The sequence below is a fragment of the Jaculus jaculus genome, chromosome 17 (genome assembly GCF_020740685.1).
Source record: "Jaculus jaculus isolate mJacJac1 chromosome 17, mJacJac1.mat.Y.cur, whole genome shotgun sequence".
NCBI classification, from domain to species: Eukaryota; Metazoa; Chordata; class Mammalia; order Rodentia; family Dipodidae; genus Jaculus; species Jaculus jaculus.
In genome coordinates, this window is record NC_059118.1 from 64210203 (window position 1) to 64232524 (window position 22322).

The following is a 22322-nucleotide window of genomic DNA, read 5'->3' on the forward strand; positions in this document are numbered from 1 at the left end:
CAGGGTGTGTGATAAGTAACCTGTAGTCTGAACAGGACTGTCGCTCACAGGGTGTGTGATGAGTTACCTGTAGGCTGAACAGGACTGTCGCTCACAGGGTGTGTGATGAGTTACCTGTAGGCTGAATAGGACTGTCACTCACAGGGTGTGTGATAAGTTACCTGTAGGCTGAATAGGGCTGTCGCTCACAGGCTGTGTGATAAGTTACCTGTAGGCTGAATAGGGCTGTCACTCACAGGGTGTGTAATGAGTTACCTGTAGTCTGAACAGGATGGTCGCTCACAGGGTGTGTGATGAGTTACCTGTAGGCTGAATAGGACTGTCGCTCACAGGGTGTGTGATAAGTTACCTGTAGGCTGAATAGGGCTGTCACTCACAGGGTGTGTGATGAGTTACCTGTAGTCTGAACAGGACTGTCGCTCACAGGGTGTGTGATAAGTTACCTGTAGGCTGAATAGGGCTGTCACTCACAGGGTGTGTGATGAGTTACCTGTAGTCTGAACAGGACGGTCGCTCACAGGGTGTGTGATGAGTTACCTGTAGGCTGAATAGGGCTGTCGCTCACAGGGTGTGTGATGAGTTACCTGTAGTCTGAACAGGACGGTCGCTCACAGGGTGTGTGATGAGTTACCTGTAGGCTGAATAGGGCTGTCACTCACAGGGTGTGTGATAAGTTACCTGTAGGCTGAATAGGGCTGTCACTCACAGGGTGTGTGATGAGTTACCTGTAGGCTGAATAGGGCTGTCGCTCACAGGCTGTGTGATAAGTTACCTGTAGGCTGAATAGGGCTGTCACTCACAGGGTGTGTAATGAGTTACCTGTAGTCTGAACAGGATGGTCGCTCACAGGGTGTGTGATGAGTTACCTGTAGGCTGAATAGGGCTGTCGCTCACAGGGTGTGTGATGAGTAACCTGTAGGTTGAACCAGGCTCCAAACTATGCCGAGTAAGCAGCCACCTATTTCACATCCCTGTGGGTCACACTCAGACATCAAAGTATGGGGGTATGATGAGTTTCCTCTGCTGTTGTGACAGTCAGGTGCCTCATAATGACCCAAGTAATACTGTATTTAGATCATAAATGCCCTTCCTGTTAATTATTTTTTAATATTCAACTTTCATAACGTATTTCATAACCATTTTGTAAGTGGAAGAGATTCTGAAATTCATCAGCTTCTCTTGGCACTACACTGGTCTGAATAGATTGGGCTCAAATTACTCTTCTGCAACCAGACAGCTAGAGCTTGAAGCCATCTGGGCCTCTTCTCATGTCTAACATGCTCGGAACTGTGGGTGCTGCTGCAGAGCGGGGTCGGGGACCAGGGTTGGAGACAGAAACTTCACTGGATCTTCCAGCTCTGGAAGTTGATTCCAGGGAAAAGGGACAGGGAGTAACTGAGAATCCACGCAGGTGCCACAGTGAGGCCGCCCAGGAGCTGGTAACCAGGGCAGCCTTCGTTGTGTTTGGCACTGGAGCCCGTGGAAAAGGAGGTCTTGTCAGAACACGGAAACCATCGACAAAAGCAGGAGTCATAATGGAGCCAGCAAGCAGTAGAGGAGAGGAGACTTAGGTTCCGGCTCTAAAATCAGAGAGAAGAAGAGATGTGCCCTGGTGTCTCCCCGTCTCCATCCTCCAAAGCCTCTCACTGGAAAAACTGACCTGGAAGCCAGAAGGCAGAAGAATCTAGAAATGTGACCTTGTATGGGTCTAAGAGAGGCGTTTGCGGTGTGCAGAAAATGCACAAATAGTGCCCCAAGGGGACAGCAGGGGCCCAAAATTCAAGTTGTCAAAATCTTGTCCTTGCTGTTTCTGGGGAACTTGGCGAGCAGTGGGAGCGGTGACGCTCTCCGTCAGCACGGTCTGTGCGGCGGCGGTGTGGCCTCTGCCCAAGGCCGCACAAACTGCAGAGCCTTTCCACTGATTAGGTTTTTTCTTAGACCCTAAAAAGGTTCCATTTTTCCTCAAATGGGGCAACGTGTGTTTTTATGGGAGCTTCCAGAAATGGGTATCTTTATCCAGTGAATTTTCCTTGCAGTTAAGTGCCCAGGTTCTGATTCCTAGAGTAGGCTGCTTACAGCGCAGCCCGCACGTCAGTTCTTGCCACTTAGTCACAAGTCTCGGGTTTGGAGGTGATGCCTTTTTTCTTCGTGGCTGTCTCCCTAGCGTCTACAAAAGAACTTGATGCCTTTTATACACTCAAAAGTTTTCTGATGAAGAGTGAGGGGGCCATGAGGAGCCTTGGCTTGGCCGTATCACCCCAAGCCAGCGTCCCTCACCAAGCGCCAGGCTCTGCCCTCCTCTCTGCCATCACCCCAGAGCCAGGCACGATGCTCTGACAATTCACTCTCTCCTCCTCTGAGCCTTCATCCATCTCTTCAGACTGCTTTATTCCAGATGCTTTTGATCCTACAGACAGCGAGCCACAAGCTCACTGGACTGCAGGAAGCGTCATTTCTAGCATCACCCAAGGATCCAGCCCACACGCCTTTGTCCAGGGTCAAAGGTCCCCATGTTTCTGACTGCCTGGGTCCGTGCCTCCATGCCACAGCATTTGCCTCGTCCGCGCTTGCACGGTGCTCTCTGCTAGGAAGACTCCTCCTGCACTGTCCACCACGATGGTAGGCTCATTGCTGTGACAGAATGCCTGATATAAACAGCTTAGAAAAAGAAGATCTGTTGAACTCATGGTTTCAGAGGTTCCATTCCATGATGGTAGAGAGGTGTGGTAGGCCAGAGCAGCTGACATGGTGATGTGGACTTCACAGATCTGCTAGGCATCTCAGCCCAATCGAGTCAACATATGAGATTAACTGTCACATGTAGGGTTCCATCTCACAGGTCCTTTCTCTGAGGAGTTTTCTGATTCACACAGACACCATTAGTCACGGCTTCTGCTGTGCCATCCTCAGACATGGCACAGTGCTGGCTTCATGTAGACTTCTCAGCATCACATCGTACTTAAAACGGGCTTTTTAAATTACTTAGAAGATATTTAAATAAAAGTGAAATAAGATTAAAGTAAACAAAACACCTTAAAGGGTTACTTAGCTTCTAAGATAGGGCATCATCTTGGAAAGATGACTCAGTGGTCAAAAGTGTCTGCTTGCAAAGCCTGCATGGAGGCCATGATTTTATTCCCCTGTACCCATGTATATCCAGATGTAATTAGTACATGCATCTGGAGTTTATTGGTAGTGACAGGATGCCCTGTTGTATCCATTCTCTGTCTCCTTCTCAATCTTTCTCTCTCTCCTCTCTCCTTTTTCCTCTTGTTCTTTCTCAAATAAATTAATACAATTTTTTAAAAAATATGACATCAACCAAGATGTCCATCAATAGATGTCTGCATGAAGAAAATGTGACAGCCATAAAGGAAAAAATGAAATTATGTCATGTGCAGTAAAATAGATGGAACTGGAAGACATGATGTCATGGGCATCATGTGAAGTAAGCCAGACATGAGAAGACAAGGCCACTATGTTTCAAGTGGAAATTGAAAATAAGTCATCCTGAAAGCATAGTGATTATTGAGATCTAGGCAGGTGAAGTAGTGAGGACAAAGATGGAAGAAGAGAGTTTGGATACAATCAATGCGTTCTGTGTGCATGTGCAGACATGTGACCAGGAACCCCATTAGCATGTACAATTAGCACTCAGGTCCACTTTCCCACATGTTTATTGGCACCTGCTGTGTCCCAGGCATTTGGCAAGATGCTGAGTTAAACAAAACTCATCCTGGTCTTAAGAGGCTTCCACACCCTTCTCCAGTGTTCTTAAGTCAGAATAACCACAGCCAGCCAGGAAGCCTCCTTCAGGAAACATCTGGAAGTGTACACACATGTGTATATGTGCAGGTGTAGGTGTGTGTGTTTGTGTGTGTGTGTGTGTGTGTGTGTCCCGATGGGATTGTATGGAATGGAAAGGACAAGTTCTCAAAGTTCTTAATGAGATGGTTTAATGAGCATTTTGTAAGGAGACAGAAGGGTTGAGACAGGATCTCTCCACATAGACCAGACTAGCTTTGAACTCACAATACTCCTACCTTTCTTGGCCTCCTAAGTACTGAGGTGATAGGTGTGCTGTGCTGTGCTGTGAATTGTACTATCTGCTACACTGAAATTTTATTTACTTATTTTTTGGTTTTTCCAGGTAGGGTTTCACTCTAGCTCAGGCTGACCTGGAATTCACTATGGAGTCTCAAGGTGGCCTCGAACTCATGGCGATCCTCCTACCTCTGCCTCCTGAGTGCTGGGATTAAAGGCATCTTTTCTGGTGTTGGGGGTGGAGCTGGGGCCTTGCACCTGCTAAGCAAGCCCTCTCCTCCTGAGCTGCTTCTATTCCCCTTGAACATTTGTCATTCTCTCCTCTTAGCTGTTATCTTCCATGACTTTTGCATTTTGTTGGTGGTTCCTTTCTGGTAGTGCTATTTTGGTTTTGCAGTTGGGAACCTGAATTGTAACAATTACTTGGAGACTGAGTCCGTGCTGTTCCCCAGGGACTCCTTCCCAGTGTTGAGCCTGTTGGAGAAAGCTGCTCCGTTCAGGCTTCCAGCTTGGGACATGCGTCATACTCTATGGTAACACTCTCAGAGCCTGTTTGGAAATAGCTTGATGATTCTGAATGTGAAAGATGCATCTTGAGAAAAATTAAGTAAGTGGAAAAGTGAGTTAATGTCATGAAATTTACCTTTGTAGTTGGAGGTATGATATATTCCTAAGTCCCGTAAAGATGGTCGCCCTTGCTAGAATACATGGATAAGGAGGTCTGCAGTTACGCAGAAGCAGAACTCAGCTGAAAACGTGTTTGTACATGAATGGAAAACAGATCCTGAAGGAAAAAGTGTAGAACTAGAAATGTTCCTTTCTTTTGTGGAGCGTTTGAAATGGAGGAGGCGTGCCATCCAGAGTTCCAACGTCCGGGCCGTGTTCTTCACGAATGTGACTTTGGCGCAGGGATCAGTTCAGTCACATTGACATTATAGGTAAATGACTTACTGTGTAACACCAGGGCATCCTATGGGGATATACAGAGAGTTAGAACATACAGCACGTCAGTTAATAGGAGAAATAGGTACTTAAGAATAACTAGGGAGATAAGACTTTGGCATTTTTTAAAAATTAAGAACATACTTTGTGTGGATACATCATGCATTGGTACAATAAGATTTTGCTTGGATTTTTCTCATAGTTAATAGTCACATGGCCAAAAGTTTCATAATTTAAAAAAAAATAAGCCAGGCATAGTGGCACATGCCTTTAATCCCAGCACTCAGGAGGCATAGGTAGGAGGATCACTGCAAGATCAAGGCCAACCTAGGATTACATAATGAAACCCAACTCAGACTGGGCTACAGTGAGACCCTAACTCAAACAAATAAAACAAAATTTTACAATTAGAAAGCACATGGGAACAAGCTGTCTACGTACCCATGGGCTGACAGAAATGTGGGTGTCCTAGGTCATTGCCTCCTGTGGTTCAGGGCACTCTAAGGGCCAGTTACAGACAGGAGCATCTTCCCTTTTCTGCTGAGTAAGTCCTCACAGTTCCTGGTACAAGCCAGGTAGACTTGGAATCATTTTATTAGCCTTGATGATAGCCATCCTGAACATACTGCATGCTGATTAACTACCCTGCCACACTATCTGGGACATAATCACTACTTAGAACATTGGAGTAAACTTTTGGTTTTGCTTTATGCTTTGCTGGATTTTGAATGCAGGGCCTTCCACATGCTCAACAAATGCTGCCTCACAGAACCTCGTCACCAGCTAGGACATCGTGCTTTAATGGAAAATAGTCCCATGGCATCAGCTGACAAAAAGCATGAGTTTTTTGTTTTTTTTTTAACAAAAGCCATAAATCCCTCCACTGGACACTACCAATGCAAGACTGCATAAATGGTTGACAGTTAATTTCTCCTAAGGTTCCTTGAGGCGAAGTGTGGACAACAGACAGATCTCTCATCACCTCAGGGTAGACAGATCTCTCATCACCTCAGTGTAGACAGATCTCTCATCACCTCAGGGCAGGCAGCTCTCTCATAACCACTGCGGATGCAGATCTCTCACTTCCTCAGCCATAGCACCAAGGTAAGAAGGCCATGCACAGAACTTAGCACCAGCTGCCCATGCCTGGGAGAGAGTAACAGTGGTATGTAATGAAATATTCTCTTGCCTTTTCTCTAGTCCAGATTGGAAAGTGAGGTGATGCATCTTTTCAACATCTGCATGTATACATGCCGGGGGTCAATATTGATGGATTAACTGAGCAGATTTCGCCTTAAAACAGTAGCTTTCTGGTCTCAAAACTAATTTTCAGTAAAACATCCATGACATGACAGCTACTTGGGAAGAGGGCGGGACCGGGGTGGGGTGAGCAAGGGGAGGTAAGGGAGGGGCGCCGGGGAGCAAAGTATGTAATGTCAAGTCTGGAAATACCACCGTGAAACCCACTTCTGTCCACTGTGTGCAATAAACACACACCAATAAAAATAGTGCACTATTGATTGGAGAGATGGCTTAATGGTTAAGGCACTTGCTTGCAAAACCTAATGGCCTGGATGACCTGGGTTCAATTTCCAAGATCCCACATAAAGCTGGGTGCAAAAAGTGGCACATGTATCTGGAATTCATTTGCAGCAGCTAGAGGCTCTGGCACATCCATTTTCATTCTTCTCTCACCCCCCCCCCCATCTCATTGCAAATAAATAAAAATCTTTTTTAAAAACAGTAAACTAAGCTTGGTGTGGTGGCACATGCCTTTAATCCCAGAACTCAGCACTTGGGAGGCAGAAGTAGGAGGATCACCGTGGAGTTAAGGCCACCCGGAGACTACAGAGTGAATTCTAGGTCAGCCTGAGCTAGGGTAAGACTCTACTTTGAAAAAAAATAAGAACAGTAAATTAAGTTTAAAAATACTTTACAAATGAAAACAAAGTGTATGTTAATCACTAGATCTCTTCAGAAGATGGCTCCAATTTGAGTGTGAAAGAGTGCAAGGGAAAAAAAAAAAAAAGAAGAGTGCAAGGGAAGCCGGGAGATTGCTCGGCGGTTAACGACGCTGGCTTGCACAGCTTCATGGTCCATGTTGGATTCCCCAGCACCCACAGAGCCAGATACACAAAGCGGTGCATGCGCCTCAGTTGTTTGCAGTGACAAGAGGCCATGCCATGCCCATTCTCTCTTTCACTCTCTCCTTTGCTCTTTCTCAAATACATAAAAATGTTCTTTGTTGTTTTTCAAAGCAGGACCTCGCCCTAGCCCAGGCTGAGCTGGGATTCACTACGCAGTGCCAGGCTGGCCTTGAACTCACAGCCATCATCCTACCTCAGCCTCCCAAATGGCAGGATTAAAGGCGTGTGCCACCGTGCCCTGCTAAAAATATTTTTTTTAAAGAATGCAACTGGCAATTATAATCTCTTCTCATGCTGAGTAATCCAGTTTCTGAGACAACGTTATTGAGAACAAAATGGGATTCCCCTGTGGGATAGTTTATGTCTTGTTTCTCTTTTTCTTAGTCTGGAAAGCCTTTGACACACAGTTGTACTGTTTGAGTTGAGAGCAAGGTGGAGGCTGCATGTAACTGGGCACTGAGCACTGCCAGCCACCATGTGCACGGGCATCACCTGTGCAGGGCTTTCACACCTAGACCTGGCCAGCAACGGCGGACGGGAAGCTGCGTGGGATGATGGATGAGTGCTCCAGGCAGGCCGGATGGTGGTCTCCAGACCCCGCTGACTCCTGAGGCTGAGCAGGGCTGTTTAGCCAGATGAAATACTACCGTGTCACAACCTCCTCCGGCACCGTTCAATCACGGAAAATCCTTCCCCAGTGCTGTCATTGAAATCATTACACTCAGAATTAAACGCCGTATAACGGAGCCTCTGACAAGGCCCTCAGGTCCCATTGGCACATCAAGTCTTGTGTTAATAACCAGCGTTTCCATACAGTGGGTAGAAAAGGACTGCGAGTCAGGTGTCGTGTTGTGCTTTTTTCCCCTTTGGTATTCCCCGTTCACACCCCGACGCTGAACCAGGGCTGCGTGAACTCACAGCATCAGCAGCGTTGACCGCTCTTTCTTATCCTCCTATGTCGTCACGGCTTTAGACACGGATGGAAGCTTGTGTTTTCCTGAGACATCATGCACCCTTTCTGCTTTCCTTTCTCAACCCTTTGGTTCACGTTTCCAGCTCACACATCTGTTTTGACAACTACAAATTGGGATTCTATTTTTTATCTCACATTCCTTCAGACCTTCCGTTATTTTGTTAAATTGTCAGTTACTTAATTTACAAGCAAAGAGAGATAGAGAGAAAAGAAACAGACAGAAAGAAAATGGGTGCCCCAGGGTGTCCAGCCACTACAAACTCCAGATGCATTTACCATTTTGCACATCTGGCTTCATGTGGGTACTGGAGAATCAAGCTCAGATTGTTAGACTTTGCAGGTAAGCACCTTAACCACAGAGCCGTCTCTCCAGCCCCAGATGTTCCATTCTTGTGCTTCCCTTGACTTCTTGAAGTGTCCCCAGTGTCTTCTAGCATGTTCCACCCGCTCTGTGATGGCAGAAGAATTCACAGAGCACTGAGAACAGGCTACGACAGGGCTCCAGTCTCTGCTGCTATTTCTACCTACGACACCATGCACAAAACATCCTCACCTAGATGCAGTTTCCCCGGCGTAAAATTTCCCTCACAGAGCTTGTCTAAAAACCCCAAGAGAACCCTCCATCCTTGTCATTTGATTCCCACTTTTTATGAGAACTGCCTTGGCATTTTAGCTATGAATGGTGAAATCAATGAAATGTTACATGCAATTTCCCAGCTTTTCAGTATTCTCTGAGATTGTGAGGAACTGAACTAGCAGGCTTTATGGAAACTAATGGCTGTTATTAGTTTAGTAGCATATTTTTCCTTTAAAAAACAACAACTAGGTTTTGGTATTTTCTCCTTAGGCCTATGTTTTATGTACTGAATATGTATAATAAATAATCCCATAAATAAATAAAATGTAATATAGCCTTTAAGGCAGAGATTGGCAAACTTTTACTATCAAAGCCAGATAGTAAATATTTAAGCATTGTAGACCATATGATGTCTGTCACAATTACTTACTGTATTATAGCACAATCATATTTAACAAATGAACACAATTGTGTTCCAATAAAACTTTATTTATATAAACAGCCCCTGTAGCTGTTACCTTCTCATTTCTGGGACAAAACACATGACCAAAGTAGCTTATGGGATGAAAGGGTTCATTTCAGCTTACATTTTTGAAGGGAAGTTTCATCATGTCATGACAGAGCACAGTCTGGGAGTCACATCTTCTCACATCAGCTGGGAAGGAATAGCAAGACTGAGCTAGCTTTGAACACACAGTGGGCTGGGCTTAATACCTTAATGTCCACCTCCATTGAGATGCCTCTGCCAGCGAGGTCTGCCTCTCAAAGGCCTTACAGCTTTCTCAAATTGCCACCAGCAAAAAAAAAAAAAAAAAAAAAAAAAAAAAAAACAAACCCAAGTATTCGAACTATACAAGCCTGGTAGAGGCATTTTATTCAAACCACTCCATTCTACCCCTATCCCCTGTAGATTTATGGCCATCTCATGATGCAAAATCTATCTAGTCCAACTTTAAAACTTCCCATAGTCTTTTCCAATCCCAGCACTAGTCAAAAGTCCACAATCTCATCTGCGACCCTAGACAGTTTCTTAACTGAGTTAAGTTATATACTTTCAACTTATAATGGCGCAGAGTAAACACCCCACTGCCAAGAGCAGACATAGACAGGAAAGATGGCAGCAGGGAACCCTAGAAAACCAGCAGGGCAAATGTGAGCCCCGGCCACTCTGTGGCCAGCACTGGACCTGTGGTGCTTCATGACGAGAATAGTTCTACCGCCCCGCGGTGCTGCTTGCAGCCTGGGCAGACCCGCCTTGGGTCTGCAGCTTTCCTCTGTGGCGGCACCGTAGTCGCGGCGTGTACAAAATCCTGAAGTCTACGCTGCAACCTACGGTTCACCTTCACAGCTCCATAAAAGACCTCATAGGGTCTCCATGCAGAGACTTCAGCCCTGCCCCGCTTTGCCCAGTGACCATCTCCAGAACTGTGTGTTCATTTGTTAAATACTGCCTGATCCCTCTTTTCTACATTCATCATACTTTCAAACCCAATACCAATTGGATACCAAATTTGTTAATCCAGGGGGCATAAAACTAATTTTGAGTAGAGGTAACTCCTTCAACATTCTTCCATCCATTCAGCAATCTTTCTGCTGTCCTGATGCAAAACTGCTGGCCCAGTCTCAATGGGTATCATCTCTTAAACAATCGCAACTGATGACTTCAGTTTCTATGCTCAGAATCCAAAACTGTTCACATTTCCTCTGCCAAATACTATTACTTTTAAATTCAGTCTCTGCTCAAGTACTCAGAACATGCGTGGAAATCAGCTAGGCTCTTCGCCAGAATATCAACCAAATCACCTCCAGCCCAGTTCCAAGTCCTTTCTCCCCTCTTTGGAATCTCATAAGCCAACTCTCTATCATCCACATTTCTCTCCGTACTTGAGTCTTTCAAACTCTCATCATTGTGTCCATCAAGCTCTGCTCATAACATTCGTGGATGGCTTCTCATGTCTGAGATTCCAAATCCTTCCATATTCCTCCCACAAACACATTCTCAGGTTCACTGCAGCCATAATCCCACTCCTTGGTGCTGATTTTCTGTAGAAGTTACTTTCTCATTGCTGGGTTAGACAAAACACCCAACCTAAAGCACCTTAGGAAGGAAAGATTTCACTTTGATTTACAGTGTTAAACGGAAGCTTCATCGTGGTGGGAAAAGCATGGCAAAGCCGGCAGCTGGGGCATCACATCTTATCACAGTGGCAGGAAGGAAGCAGGCTGAGTGAGGCAGCTCTGAACACCCAATGGGCTGGACTAATAAACCTCAACATCCACCACCAGTGAGGGACACACCTCCTCCAGCAAGGCTCCACCTCCCAAAGGCTCCACAAGTCTCCCAAATTGTCACCTCCTGTGGAACCAACCATATAAGACTATGATGGACATTTAATATTCAAATGCCCACAGATGACAAGTCTATCTGCCCCATTTGTCCCAGGTTTCTGACCTCTATTCCAAGAAGTGATTGAATGATTCAAAAAATCAAAAATAATGATTCGATGGCAAGTTTCCATGGTGACTTGAGAAAATAAATATTAAGTGCTCTTTTGGATGACAATGAATGACACCATTTTTTTTTTCCTTTTTTGATCTGGTATAAGTATCCCAACAGAAAAATTAGTCAAGAGTTTCAAGTCTGGGATAAACTAATCTTGAATGTACATTTGGGCTGAGCAGGTCTGGTGACAATGGATTAACCATATACAGGTTAGAGTCAGGAAGTGTGGGGTGTGGGAACTAACACGAATTTCCCTCCAGTAAGCACTTCCCACTATCATCCTTCATTCACAGTATAGATGCAGTTTCAGAGAACAGAAAATGGGAATTTCCTGAATGTTACGCACCACACAGCAGAGCCGAATTCCTCCCCTTTACTGACATGCTTCCCTCCGCACTCATGACCAGCCTTCCCTGAGTACTCACCTGCTTTCAGGTTCGGAAGCAAAGGGAATGTCTTTCTGTCTTTACTTTCCAGGACCTGTGCTGCTTAAAACACATATAATTCATGCCTCCAAAACAAGCCATACTGTGTGCCAGGCATAAGGCATTCATTATGGCATAAGATTGTTTTTTTGTCCCTTTCCAGAAGGGACATGGGCCAAGGAAGTGGAGGCTCAGGGATTTAAATGATTGCCCCAAGCTGCACCAGTGGCTTCTCATGCAGCCAGAACCCGAGAGTTCTCACCAACTCCAAAGAACTTTCATCACAAACCACTGTAGTGGAATTTCAAGGTCCAACCTCCAGACTCCTCAGCCAAGTTGCTGGGCTCAAGTGTGAGCTCTGTGACTGATCCATTTGCATCATCCTAGGCACACTGGCTGATTTTCCTGATTTATGAATTAGGATGACGATAATTGCTTCCATCATAAGGAAGCGGTGGCAGAACACACGATCACACGGGCGCTGGCTTCTTTTCTAGGACTGCGAGCTTTGTTAGCACAGGGTGAGTGGCTGTTTTGTGCACTGTTGGATCCTTCACATTTAGAATAATGCCTAGCACAGAATAAGAAATATTAGCACACAAGTGTCAAATGCCCATTCCAAGCATGAGAAACGCACTTGACTGTCCGCGCTTGGAAGGCTGAAGCAGGTGGAAGTGAGTTTGAGAGCAGCTCAGACTACATAGCAAGGTCCTTATCTCTAAAAAATCAATGTTCCAACAAGCTAGTCTTTAGGTTAGGCTGTGGGCGCAAAGTCAAAGTCAAAGTACTTTTTAGAGCACAAACCTAGAGGTCAAACTCACCATGAGTCTTTGAAGCATAACACAACTGAACCATTCTGAACTGAAAATCCAAAATCTCAAATGCTCTGACCCCACATGAAAAGTGGAACATTCCACACAGGAGACTTTGTTTCATGCACAACATTATTTAAGATAAGTGTAGAAGATGAATTTTAGGGTTATGTGTTTAAGATCAGTATGACACATAGATGAATTTTGTGCTTAGACTTGGGTCCCACCAGTAAAATTTATTGTCATGTATATTTTAATAATGTAAAAATTCAGAAATCCAAAACTTCACACATTTCAGGCAAAGAAAACACAGCTTGGGCTGGAAATTCATAAATGTCATAGTTTTTTTCAATATTTTTAACAAAAGTGAACCCTGGCACAAACTGAGGCTTTCACCCATAGCATTTAAGATCGAATTACTGTTTGCTAATTCCAAAGGGGTAAGTTCATGTAATTCATTTTAAATGACTTTGCATGCTTTATTTTTAAAGTAAAATTTCTCATCATATATATTTTTATCCTTTAAAGTTTACTTTTATTAAACTTGTATCTTTTTCTTAATACCATGCACTTTAAATCCAAATTGGTATCTGATGGCCTCAGCTGATGAAAGTACCCTCGTAACCGAGTTACCATTTGTATCCATCTGACAAGATTGCCTTTAATGTCTACACCCCCAGAGTGATTGGGTTTTAGAGAGCAACAAGGCCACTGGGGAAAGAGCAACCTCCTCCCAGAGTCTGAGCATGTGCAAAGGAAGGCTGCTGAGGAAAGGGGTGTGGCTTGAAATAAGCATGGTCTTGAAGATGTATTGATAGGGGTTCCTTGGAGGCTGATCTGGTGAGTTCCCAAGAGCACTGTTTAGACCGAATTTGAAATGCTCACATGGTGTCCTCTTGGCAGAGGACACGTGTACATCTCCACTGGAATTGTGATGAGTACATGCCACACTCGTTCTGCACTGTGATTAACTGAATGACGTTACTAACACACAGCAAAGCACCAGGGTTCTAATCTCTGCCCCTGGTTTGCATTTTGTAAATAGCTGTTTTCATTAGGATGAAGCAATCGTTGAGAATTACACAGCAATGACTTTGAAAATTGCTTTCTTTGAGTGTTCTCCCTCTGAATATATGCCCATTAAAGGACTTTTTAAAGACCACATAATGACAGAAGCTAAGATGTGGCTTTGTATATTTGTTTGTTTGTGGAATATTCTATGTTTTATGTAAAACAGTGGAAGTGAATAAATTTTGCTCCTGAAGGTTCTTCTGTTAACAACCCAAATAACTTTCAAACCCATCTGATTCACATCTTTCTTCATATCAAGATTTAATCTATTCCATTTGAGAGAAGTTTGTTAATGGAAGATTGGCTCAGTTTCAACAGCTAGGAATTTGATCTTTCCTGAAAATTATACTATAAATGAAACTGTAAGTTAAAATAGTTCCAGAATTCTCTGCAATTGCCTTTCTGTATCTATCTCAGAAAAATATTAAATGGAATTTGGTTTTGAGGTTTAAGACCATGTGATGAAAAGTTCACCCAAAATGGAGCCAGTAAGAAAAAGATAACATATACCTCAAGCTAGTTTATACAAAAACTATGATGAGTCTAGAAATGGGGTGGAATGATCTCGTTTCCTCATCAATTAAAATAATTAAAATAATAGCTATAAGTTCTCAGATATCTCAGATATGCTTGAGAAATTATGTGCAAGGATTTTACATGGAGCTGTAGTTGATGGAGCAGGCATATAACCTCAAGTACTCAGGAGACCAAGGCAGGAGAACTGCAAGTTTGAGGCCTTAGTGGTCAACTTAGGGACACTCAATCTCAAGGCTAAAAAATTAGATAGTATTCATTATCCTTACTTACAGATAAAGAGAAGGGAATAAGAATTTGTAAAGGCCAGGGGATGCGAGGCTAAAAGGTAGCAGAGCCAAGATCCAAACAGAGGTTGCTTGCTAGGGAGCCTAAACTCTGAGCCATTGCCTGTGATGTAAGTTTAAGGCATTAAGGGAACTAGTAGGAAACACTTACTTAGACTGAATCTAAAAATGGTTGCATATGGACAACCTGCAAGCATAATACCATTAAAGATAATATCACAGCAACTTATATTCAGAATAGACATATTTGCTTATGATCCTAAAAAGCAACGCTGTGTGCCAATGTTACTACCATCTACCGAGTTTGTATTTTAAAACTGTTTAGATTTTAATTTTTATTAAAACTTATCGTAGCTTCTAAAAACTTATTTTAATTTCCTTTTATTGATAATTTTCATACATGAAGGTAATGTAATTTGATCATAATCTCCTTCCAATAACTTCTTCTGTTCCCTTTCTCCTTCATCACCCAACACTCCTTTCCTTTCTATTTTATTTTTTGTATTTATTTTTTATTAAGAACATACTTAGTATGGACACATCATGCATTGGTACCATTACTTCCCTCCTCCCTGTCCCCACTCTGCTGGAGGCGCTCCTTAGTGGGGTTGCTGGTATTCCCAGTGGGGTTGTGGGCTGTGTGTGGTGAGAACAGCAGTCAGTCATTGCCCCCTGAGTACACCATCCCAACCTGTGGCTCTTACAATCTTTCTACCTTCTATTTTGCAAAATCCCCTGAGCCGTGGTGGGTGTGTTTTAAGTCTACTTCAGTGATGAGCTCTTAGATGCCTCTGGATCTCTGCTTTGGTGGGTGTTGAGTGTCCTCAGCGTCTGTCTCCTTCGCCCTGGCGCTGATTGTCAGGCTCACCATGGAAGCAGCACTCTTGCTCATCTCCCCAATTCTTCTGTGGTTTCATCTGGGCCTTGGCTGATGTGTGAGGGGTGGTTTATCTCCTTGGGCCTCGGCACCTTTCCATACATGCACCCTCTGGTACAGGGAAACAGGGAGCTGGAAACCCAGAAGCCTGTCAGTCAGGAAGCTGGAGCAACAGGCCAGCTTTCGCAGCATGCACTCAGGATCCAGGCCACTCCACACCAGCAGCAGAGGGACTGGGGCCCCAGAGCAGGGAAGTCATCATAGCTTGATGGACACCTACTTAATATTCTTTTGTTGTATTTGTTGATCATGAATTTTATTGTATTACTCTGTTGGGTGCTGGTCATATTTTTATTCATTTATTTGTGAAGTGAGAGAGATAGGGAAATGGGCATGCCAGGGCCTCTTGCTGCTACAAATGAACTCAAGATAGGTGCTCCACTTTCAGCATTTGGCTTTATGTAGGTATTGGGGTATCAAACCCAGGTTGGCAGGCTTTGCAAGCAAGTGCTTTTAATTGCTGAGCCATCTAACTTGCCCCTTTATTTTTTAAAATGTATATTTTTATTAGTGTGCAGAGAGATAAAGAGAGAAAGAGAAGATCATATAACTTTGATAGTAGGATTTCAGACAGTGATAGCCCCCAGGCACCCTGTGAGCACTGTTGTCTCATGCACTCAAATTGGAGTTTCTACATCTTGTTTGAATTCACTGTCTTCCAGTACTAGGATATTAATACAGTTTGTCTCAAATCCATGTTAAAATTTAATCTCCATTATGAATAATATCTAACTGTCAAGAGTGTGGCCTTTGGGTATAATCATGATAATATAGCACCATCAGGTAGGAACCCCAAGACTGAATACTGGTGACATCATAAGAAAAGAGAAAGAGACCAAGACGTGCACTCTTTGTCTCTTATTATGTGAAGCCCTGAGCTATGTTAGTAGTCCACAACACAGTCAGAGGTGGCCCCTCAAGAACTATGAGCCAAAATAAACCTCTTTTCTTTATACATTACCTAGTGTGTGCTAATGTGTTATAAGCAATAGAAAATGGGCTAAGGTACTAACCACCAAAACCTAAGACTTATCTTTTTTATTTTATATAGTACTAAAAAATCTGAGGCTTGAGGAAATTAGAAATGTCAACTGTTAGCATGCTTGTTGGCAGCAATAATAAAATTCACACCTACTACTTTAAAAAAATTAAGCCTAGTGGAGTATTTTCCGCCTTCAACTACAAGACAACAGAGTGATTAACAACAACAACAAAAAACCAGTCTGTGAAAAGCTCAGTCCTATTTCTTCTTTCTCCCGCAGGCCGCTACCCGCAGGAGAACAAGGGGACCTACATCCCAGTTCCTGTAGTATCAGAGCTGCAAAGTGGAAAGTGGGGGGCCAAGGTTATCATGAATGAGGACAGGTCTGTCCGCCTGTCTATCCAGTCTTCCCCTGAATGCATTGTGGGGAAATTTCGCATGTATGTTGCTGTCTGGACCCCCTATGGCATCCTCCGGACCCGCAGAAATCCAGAGACAGACACGTACATTCTCTTCAATCCTTGGTGTGAAGGTAAGAGACAAGCATTTCATTCTTCCCACTTAAAAAAAAAAAAATTCACGTCGCTCCAAAGCATCTCATTTGAGGAGGGATAGGATGATTCTAGGGAGTGCGTTCCTTACTTTTCACACTGCCGTGGCTAAATAACTAATATTCAAGAAACGATATGTTACACATACTTTGTTTACAGCTTTTATGGATTGTGTTATGTGTGTAAAATGAGTGGAAATGTGTAAAGCCCATGTGAACATTCCTCTTGAAAAGGGACATGGTTAGTCATGTGGTCTGAAATACTGATTTTATAGGTGAACCATCCAGGTTATAGATCATCTAATAAACTTAACTATCTCACTGCTTTCTTGATCTTCACCTGGATGCATGGTGAGTGGCCTCCAGCTACCTCTGTTGTAAAACGTTGCTTAAAGACAATGTGTCCCTGCCCCAGCTCCTGTGTTACAGTAGAGGCACCTCCTTTTGAAGCTCTGTGCAGAGGAAATTTGAAGGAAGGTGGAGCTAAAACCACCCATGGTTCCAGAGATAGATAGCAGACTTAACTAAAATGATGGCCATGGAGATGAGAAGGAGATGCGTAGAATCTTGAGTTTGGACTTACACAGCACGTGAAGAGGGATTGGAGATGAGTGGAAGAGAAGATGGGAGAGTTAAGGGGAACTTGATGTCACATGTGGACAACTGAGTGGTGCAATCTTAGAGTTGCGAAGGTGGCCTTCCCTAAGAAGAGGGCAGAGTGACAGAAGATGGTCAAGATTTTCACGATTGGCTGGAAGGAGGAAGGACATGGTGCTTTCCAGGACTCTGTCAGTGGAAAACAGCCACATGTTCAGAACAAATGGTGAAGAGGGTGTCACAGGGGCTCAGTGGAGGAGACCTGAGCTAGTCTAGGAGACAGGAGGGCTGGCTTTCTGCAGAAGCATGATTGGCAGGCGCCTTGGCTTTCTGAAACATAGGAAAATGGCCACAGCCCCCTAATTCTTTGGCTTGTGGAGGCCTGAACATCTCAACCAGTTACTGGTATATTTTTGCCCTCCTGCCTATCTCTGCTTCCAGGAATCCTGTTACCTCCTTGTTGACCCCTGAGAGGAACTCAATCCTTCAGTTTCAACACATCAACACCACCAAAATTAATCACAGAAAGCACATATGACTTCAAGGCCTTAGGAGGGACTTGTCAGAGGTTCTGACAGTTATGCACCTGAAGGGACTCCTGGGACCTACTTCTGAACTCCATCATCTGACTGACTAGCTCTGGAGTTGTGTTTAAAATTTTGCATGTCTCACCAGTTCCTAGGTGTGCCAGTGTGACTGGCTGAACCACACTTAGAGAACTACTGGTTTGAGTCACAATCACAAAACCATACTGATAAACCAAAGAAAGTATCATTTACTCATAAAATTTCATTAGCTACTCCCTGAACCTAGCCTCAGTCTCTCTCCACCTGACTACTTTGCCTCTGCCCCATACTTAATCTTCTTTGTTCTCCAAACCCTTCTGTGTAATGCTCTTCCAAGAGCAAGTTCTTTCTTCTTTCACAGAGAGGGAGTCATTGAGCTTTATTTACTCTGAAGACCATTTCCTCTAGAAATAGTCTGTTTCTGGCTTTTAAGAAAATATCTCATAAGTCTCACTGCACACTGGGACCTCCCAGCAGGTGAGTGTAAAACCAGAGAGAGGGGTCAGGTCATGTCACTTTTTGTGTGGCTTTCCAGAGTAATCCACATAGAACTCTCCATCACACTCCACCTTATGATGCATCCCCTCACACAACCAAACGCCCAGCCACTCAGTGGTCAGCTCTTGTGCGCTTGCACAGGCTGCTGCCTAACAAGAGATGAGCAACTGGAACCGGGTCAGAAGAAGGGTGGGACCCTGGCCCAAGTAGAGAGGCTGAAGAAAACTAGGGGAACCATGTTCAGAAGCTGTCAAGAGAGTCAGGTTGAGCAAGACGCTGGAAAAACTACATACCACATGCAGTGGTGACAGCCAAGGTGGAATGGACAGACACTGGGTGGAAAGTGACACCATCACACATCACGGTTATTGAGGAAAAACCATTTAGCTATGCTCCTGAGGGTGGACTAGCCTGCTTTGCATTCATAGGCAATTTATCCTCCTTAATCACCAATTAATGGGGATCAATGGCAGCACTGTCCCAGAGAGGGCAGGGTGAACGCAGGGAGAATGATTGCCCAGGTTTGTAAGTTAGCAGTGTTAACAGAACTTCAGGCTATGCAAGAGCCTTTCTCTTGGGTATCGGGGACATTCCCAGAAAGCCAGCAGTGGTGAGTTGAGCATTGAAGGTGATTTTTTTTTTCTTTGTCTTACCAATGAGGACCTCTAAATTACTGAATGTGTTCCCCTCTTGTTTTGGAGGGGGGTTGAGGTAGGCTCTCACTCTGGCTCAGGATGACCTGGAATTCACTATGTTGTCTCAGGGTGGCCTTGAACTCATGGCGATCCTCCTATCTCTGCCTCCCAAGTGCTGGGATTAAAGGCATGCGCCACCACGCCTGGCTTGTGTTTTACTCTTTAAATGTCCTGTGTTTCAGTCTGGTGGTGTGGCGTTACTTCCAGTTAGTGAGTTCTGGAAGATTTAGATCTCTGAAGTCTGGGGAAGTATTCAGTGCTTATTTTGGGTGGGTCTCAGTATTTGTGTCTTTTTAGCTAGGTATTAGCATTTTGGTATTGGCATTTTCTTGAGGTCCTCCTGCTCTTGGCATGCTGCCCCTCCACTGACCTTCTCTTGCCTCACTAAACCTCACACACCTCGTGTTGCAGTCACCTTTACATTGCTGGCACAAAATACCTGCCCGTGGGGGTAAGGACTTTATTTAGACTTACAGTCCACAGGCAGTGATCCAAGATGGCCAGGATGGCTGTACATCACCTCTGCCACAGCAGGTGGAACACCACAGCAAGAGAGTGAGCTGCGTGTTGGCAGGGAGGAGCTGGCTGTCATACCCACAACCTCACCCCCAACACCATACTTCCCCCAGCAAGGCTCCAGTTCTCAAATTGCCACCTGTGGACCAAGCATTCAGAACACGTGAGTTTACAGGGAACACCTAATTCAAATCATCACACCTAATACTCCACACAGTGACTCCACACAGCCTGGTGACTATTTAACGTTTCATAGACACATCCTGTTACATATTTAACGTTTCATAAATGTTTGTGTTTATTTAATAATTATCTACTTAATAATTCCAATAAAAACTTTTGAGGTTCCATTGTACACTGTCATCACAAATATGTGATAAATGTAATCTCAGACTTTACCATCTTGTAAAGAATCAAAAAAAAATGGCATGTTCAAGGAAGTATATCAGTGAAGAATATATGTGTACATTTTTCCATTAATATCAAATACCAAGTTAGACTCTAATAGCTCTAACTTTTTTATTCCATGGAATTTTTTCCATTTCCTTTTAAACAAAGAAACCAATTTAATTTCATGTAAAGAAATCAATGCTTACAATTTATTGGATGTTTTGAAAAAGATTAATAAATATGACCAGCTTACATTTTATTATTAAATGTGCTCCTAGACTATTTGCTTTGTAATTACACGTGGTCGTTAGGACCCTTCAATACAGAATGGAGTAATTTCCAGGACTGGTATTCTCTGAGGAGCAATGATAAATATCCCCTGTTCTGGAAGGCCTTTGAGCCTAGACCAGAATTTATACCTCAGGCTAGAGACATTCATCCATCAATCCACAGACATTGAAGGTATGTCCTGCCCATGGCCATGACAACACAATTACCCACGCACAGTGCAACAATATTACTTATTCACAAATATTAAGAGTCAATGTTTAATTCAGCAGTGGGAATATTACAGTGAAAAGACCCAATATTTTCCCTCACAGAGCTGCTAACAAGGGTTTTACAAGTGAGCTACTAATAAAATCTAATTACAATTGTTTAAAAAAAGGGGATTCTAAGATAAGTCAGGGGGTTCCAAGCAAACAAAATAGATGCCAGTGGCCCAGGTGGTGCTTAGCCAAGGACAGTCAGTGACTATTTTTGATCTTCTCCTGTTCCTAGAACAGTGCTGTGAGGAATGGCAACCAAATGGTTGGTTGAATAAAACTATATAATGTTTAAAAACTGCTTATGGAAAAAATTAATCTTTCGCTATTCAAAGCTTCTGTTTAATAACATTAAAATAGTCTTTTCTTACCTGTAGTTTCAAATACTGTGACTTCAGTTACTTGAGGTCTAAGTTTTCAAAAATATTTAAAGGAAGATTCCAGCCAGAAACTGACTTTTTTGTTGTTGTTGTTGTTTTGTTTTGTTTTTATTTTTCAATGTAGGGTCTCATTCTAGCCCAGACTGACTAGAAATTCACTGTGTAGTCTCGGGGTGGCCTCTAACGGATGGTGATTCTCCTACCTCTGCCCCTCCAGTGCTGGGATTCAAGGCCTGCGCCACCACGCCTGGCTGAAACTGACATATGTTGAGCTTCATGGTTTTCCAAATAGTGTAAAGAAACCGTCCATCATCCAATTCCATGCTGCCTTGGCCACGAATGAGTTCCTTGCCCTGCCTTCCTCGGAAGGGTCACACTTAGCAGATTAACTATTAACTCAAGAGCCAGGCAGCAGTAGAGCGTCAGGCACAGGGCAGGGCAAGGCTGGCACTGTGTGGCCAGACTGCAGGGCACTGAAGAAAACTGTCATGTGAACATGGGTCTGGCTCCACTAGGGGTCTCAGAAAGTACCCTTTGGGGAGAAGGAAGTGCTCTTAACTACTCTTTCCAATGCTTAAGTCACTTAGAGTCTCATTCATCCTCTAATAATGCAGTGGTCATCATTCAGCATGCACTGTCATCAGAAGGGGCAGCTCGTGAAAACACTTTGTTCACTCTAATGGCTATGATCTCAGCAAAAACATCCAAAGCTGTTTATGAGATTTTCTAAAAGAAGCAAGGCTAGTAGCAGGTGTTAATAGAGCATCATGTTCACCTACCAGTTCATGTGACTTACAATTCCTTTTATAAGGAAACGTTACAGTCTTCAGAGTGTGGTCACAGGCTGTAGCTCCCTAGCTTGTATGGGTGAGAAACCATGATCCTTGGTTGGGTGTGGTGACCCATTCACGCAGCTCCAGCATGAAGGAAGCTGAAACGAGAATCGCCAGTTCAAGGCTATTCTGAGTTACATAGCGACACCAGGTCGAGAGAGAGGACACATGCAAGAGAGGGAAGAGGGGAAAGGAGGAGATGAGGAAGGAGAAGAGGGGAGGTGAGAAAAGAGGAGGGAAGGTCAGGTGACCCTTATTCCTTCATCCTGGCTCAAAGCTGGAGCTCAGGGAACATTTACAAACTGAGCTGATAGCCACAACATTGAGACTGAATTATTAGCTGGTATTTCAAGAAAGAAATCAGACCCCATGATGTTATATAAATTCCTTAAGGTCAAACAGAAAATAAAGAAACAAATTGGAGCGAAAACTTGGAGATCTAGACTCAATCAGAGCAAACTATTTTATTTTTGACATTGAAGACATTTGTATCTGGCCTCGTGTAACAAGAGAAGCAC

General features: G+C 43.8%; 1 protein-coding gene across 1 annotated transcript in view; it reads left to right on the top strand.

Annotated features, from left to right (window-relative positions):
• The window catches only part of F13a1 (coagulation factor XIII A chain), a 171592-nt gene that overhangs the window by 45410 nt on the left and 103860 nt on the right, over window positions 1–22322 (top strand). The window contains exon 4 of the mRNA XM_004666130.2: window positions 16515–16766. Coding sequence (XP_004666187.2) covers window positions 16515–16766 — 252 coding nt within the window. The remainder of the gene's footprint in view (window positions 1–16514; window positions 16767–22322) is intronic.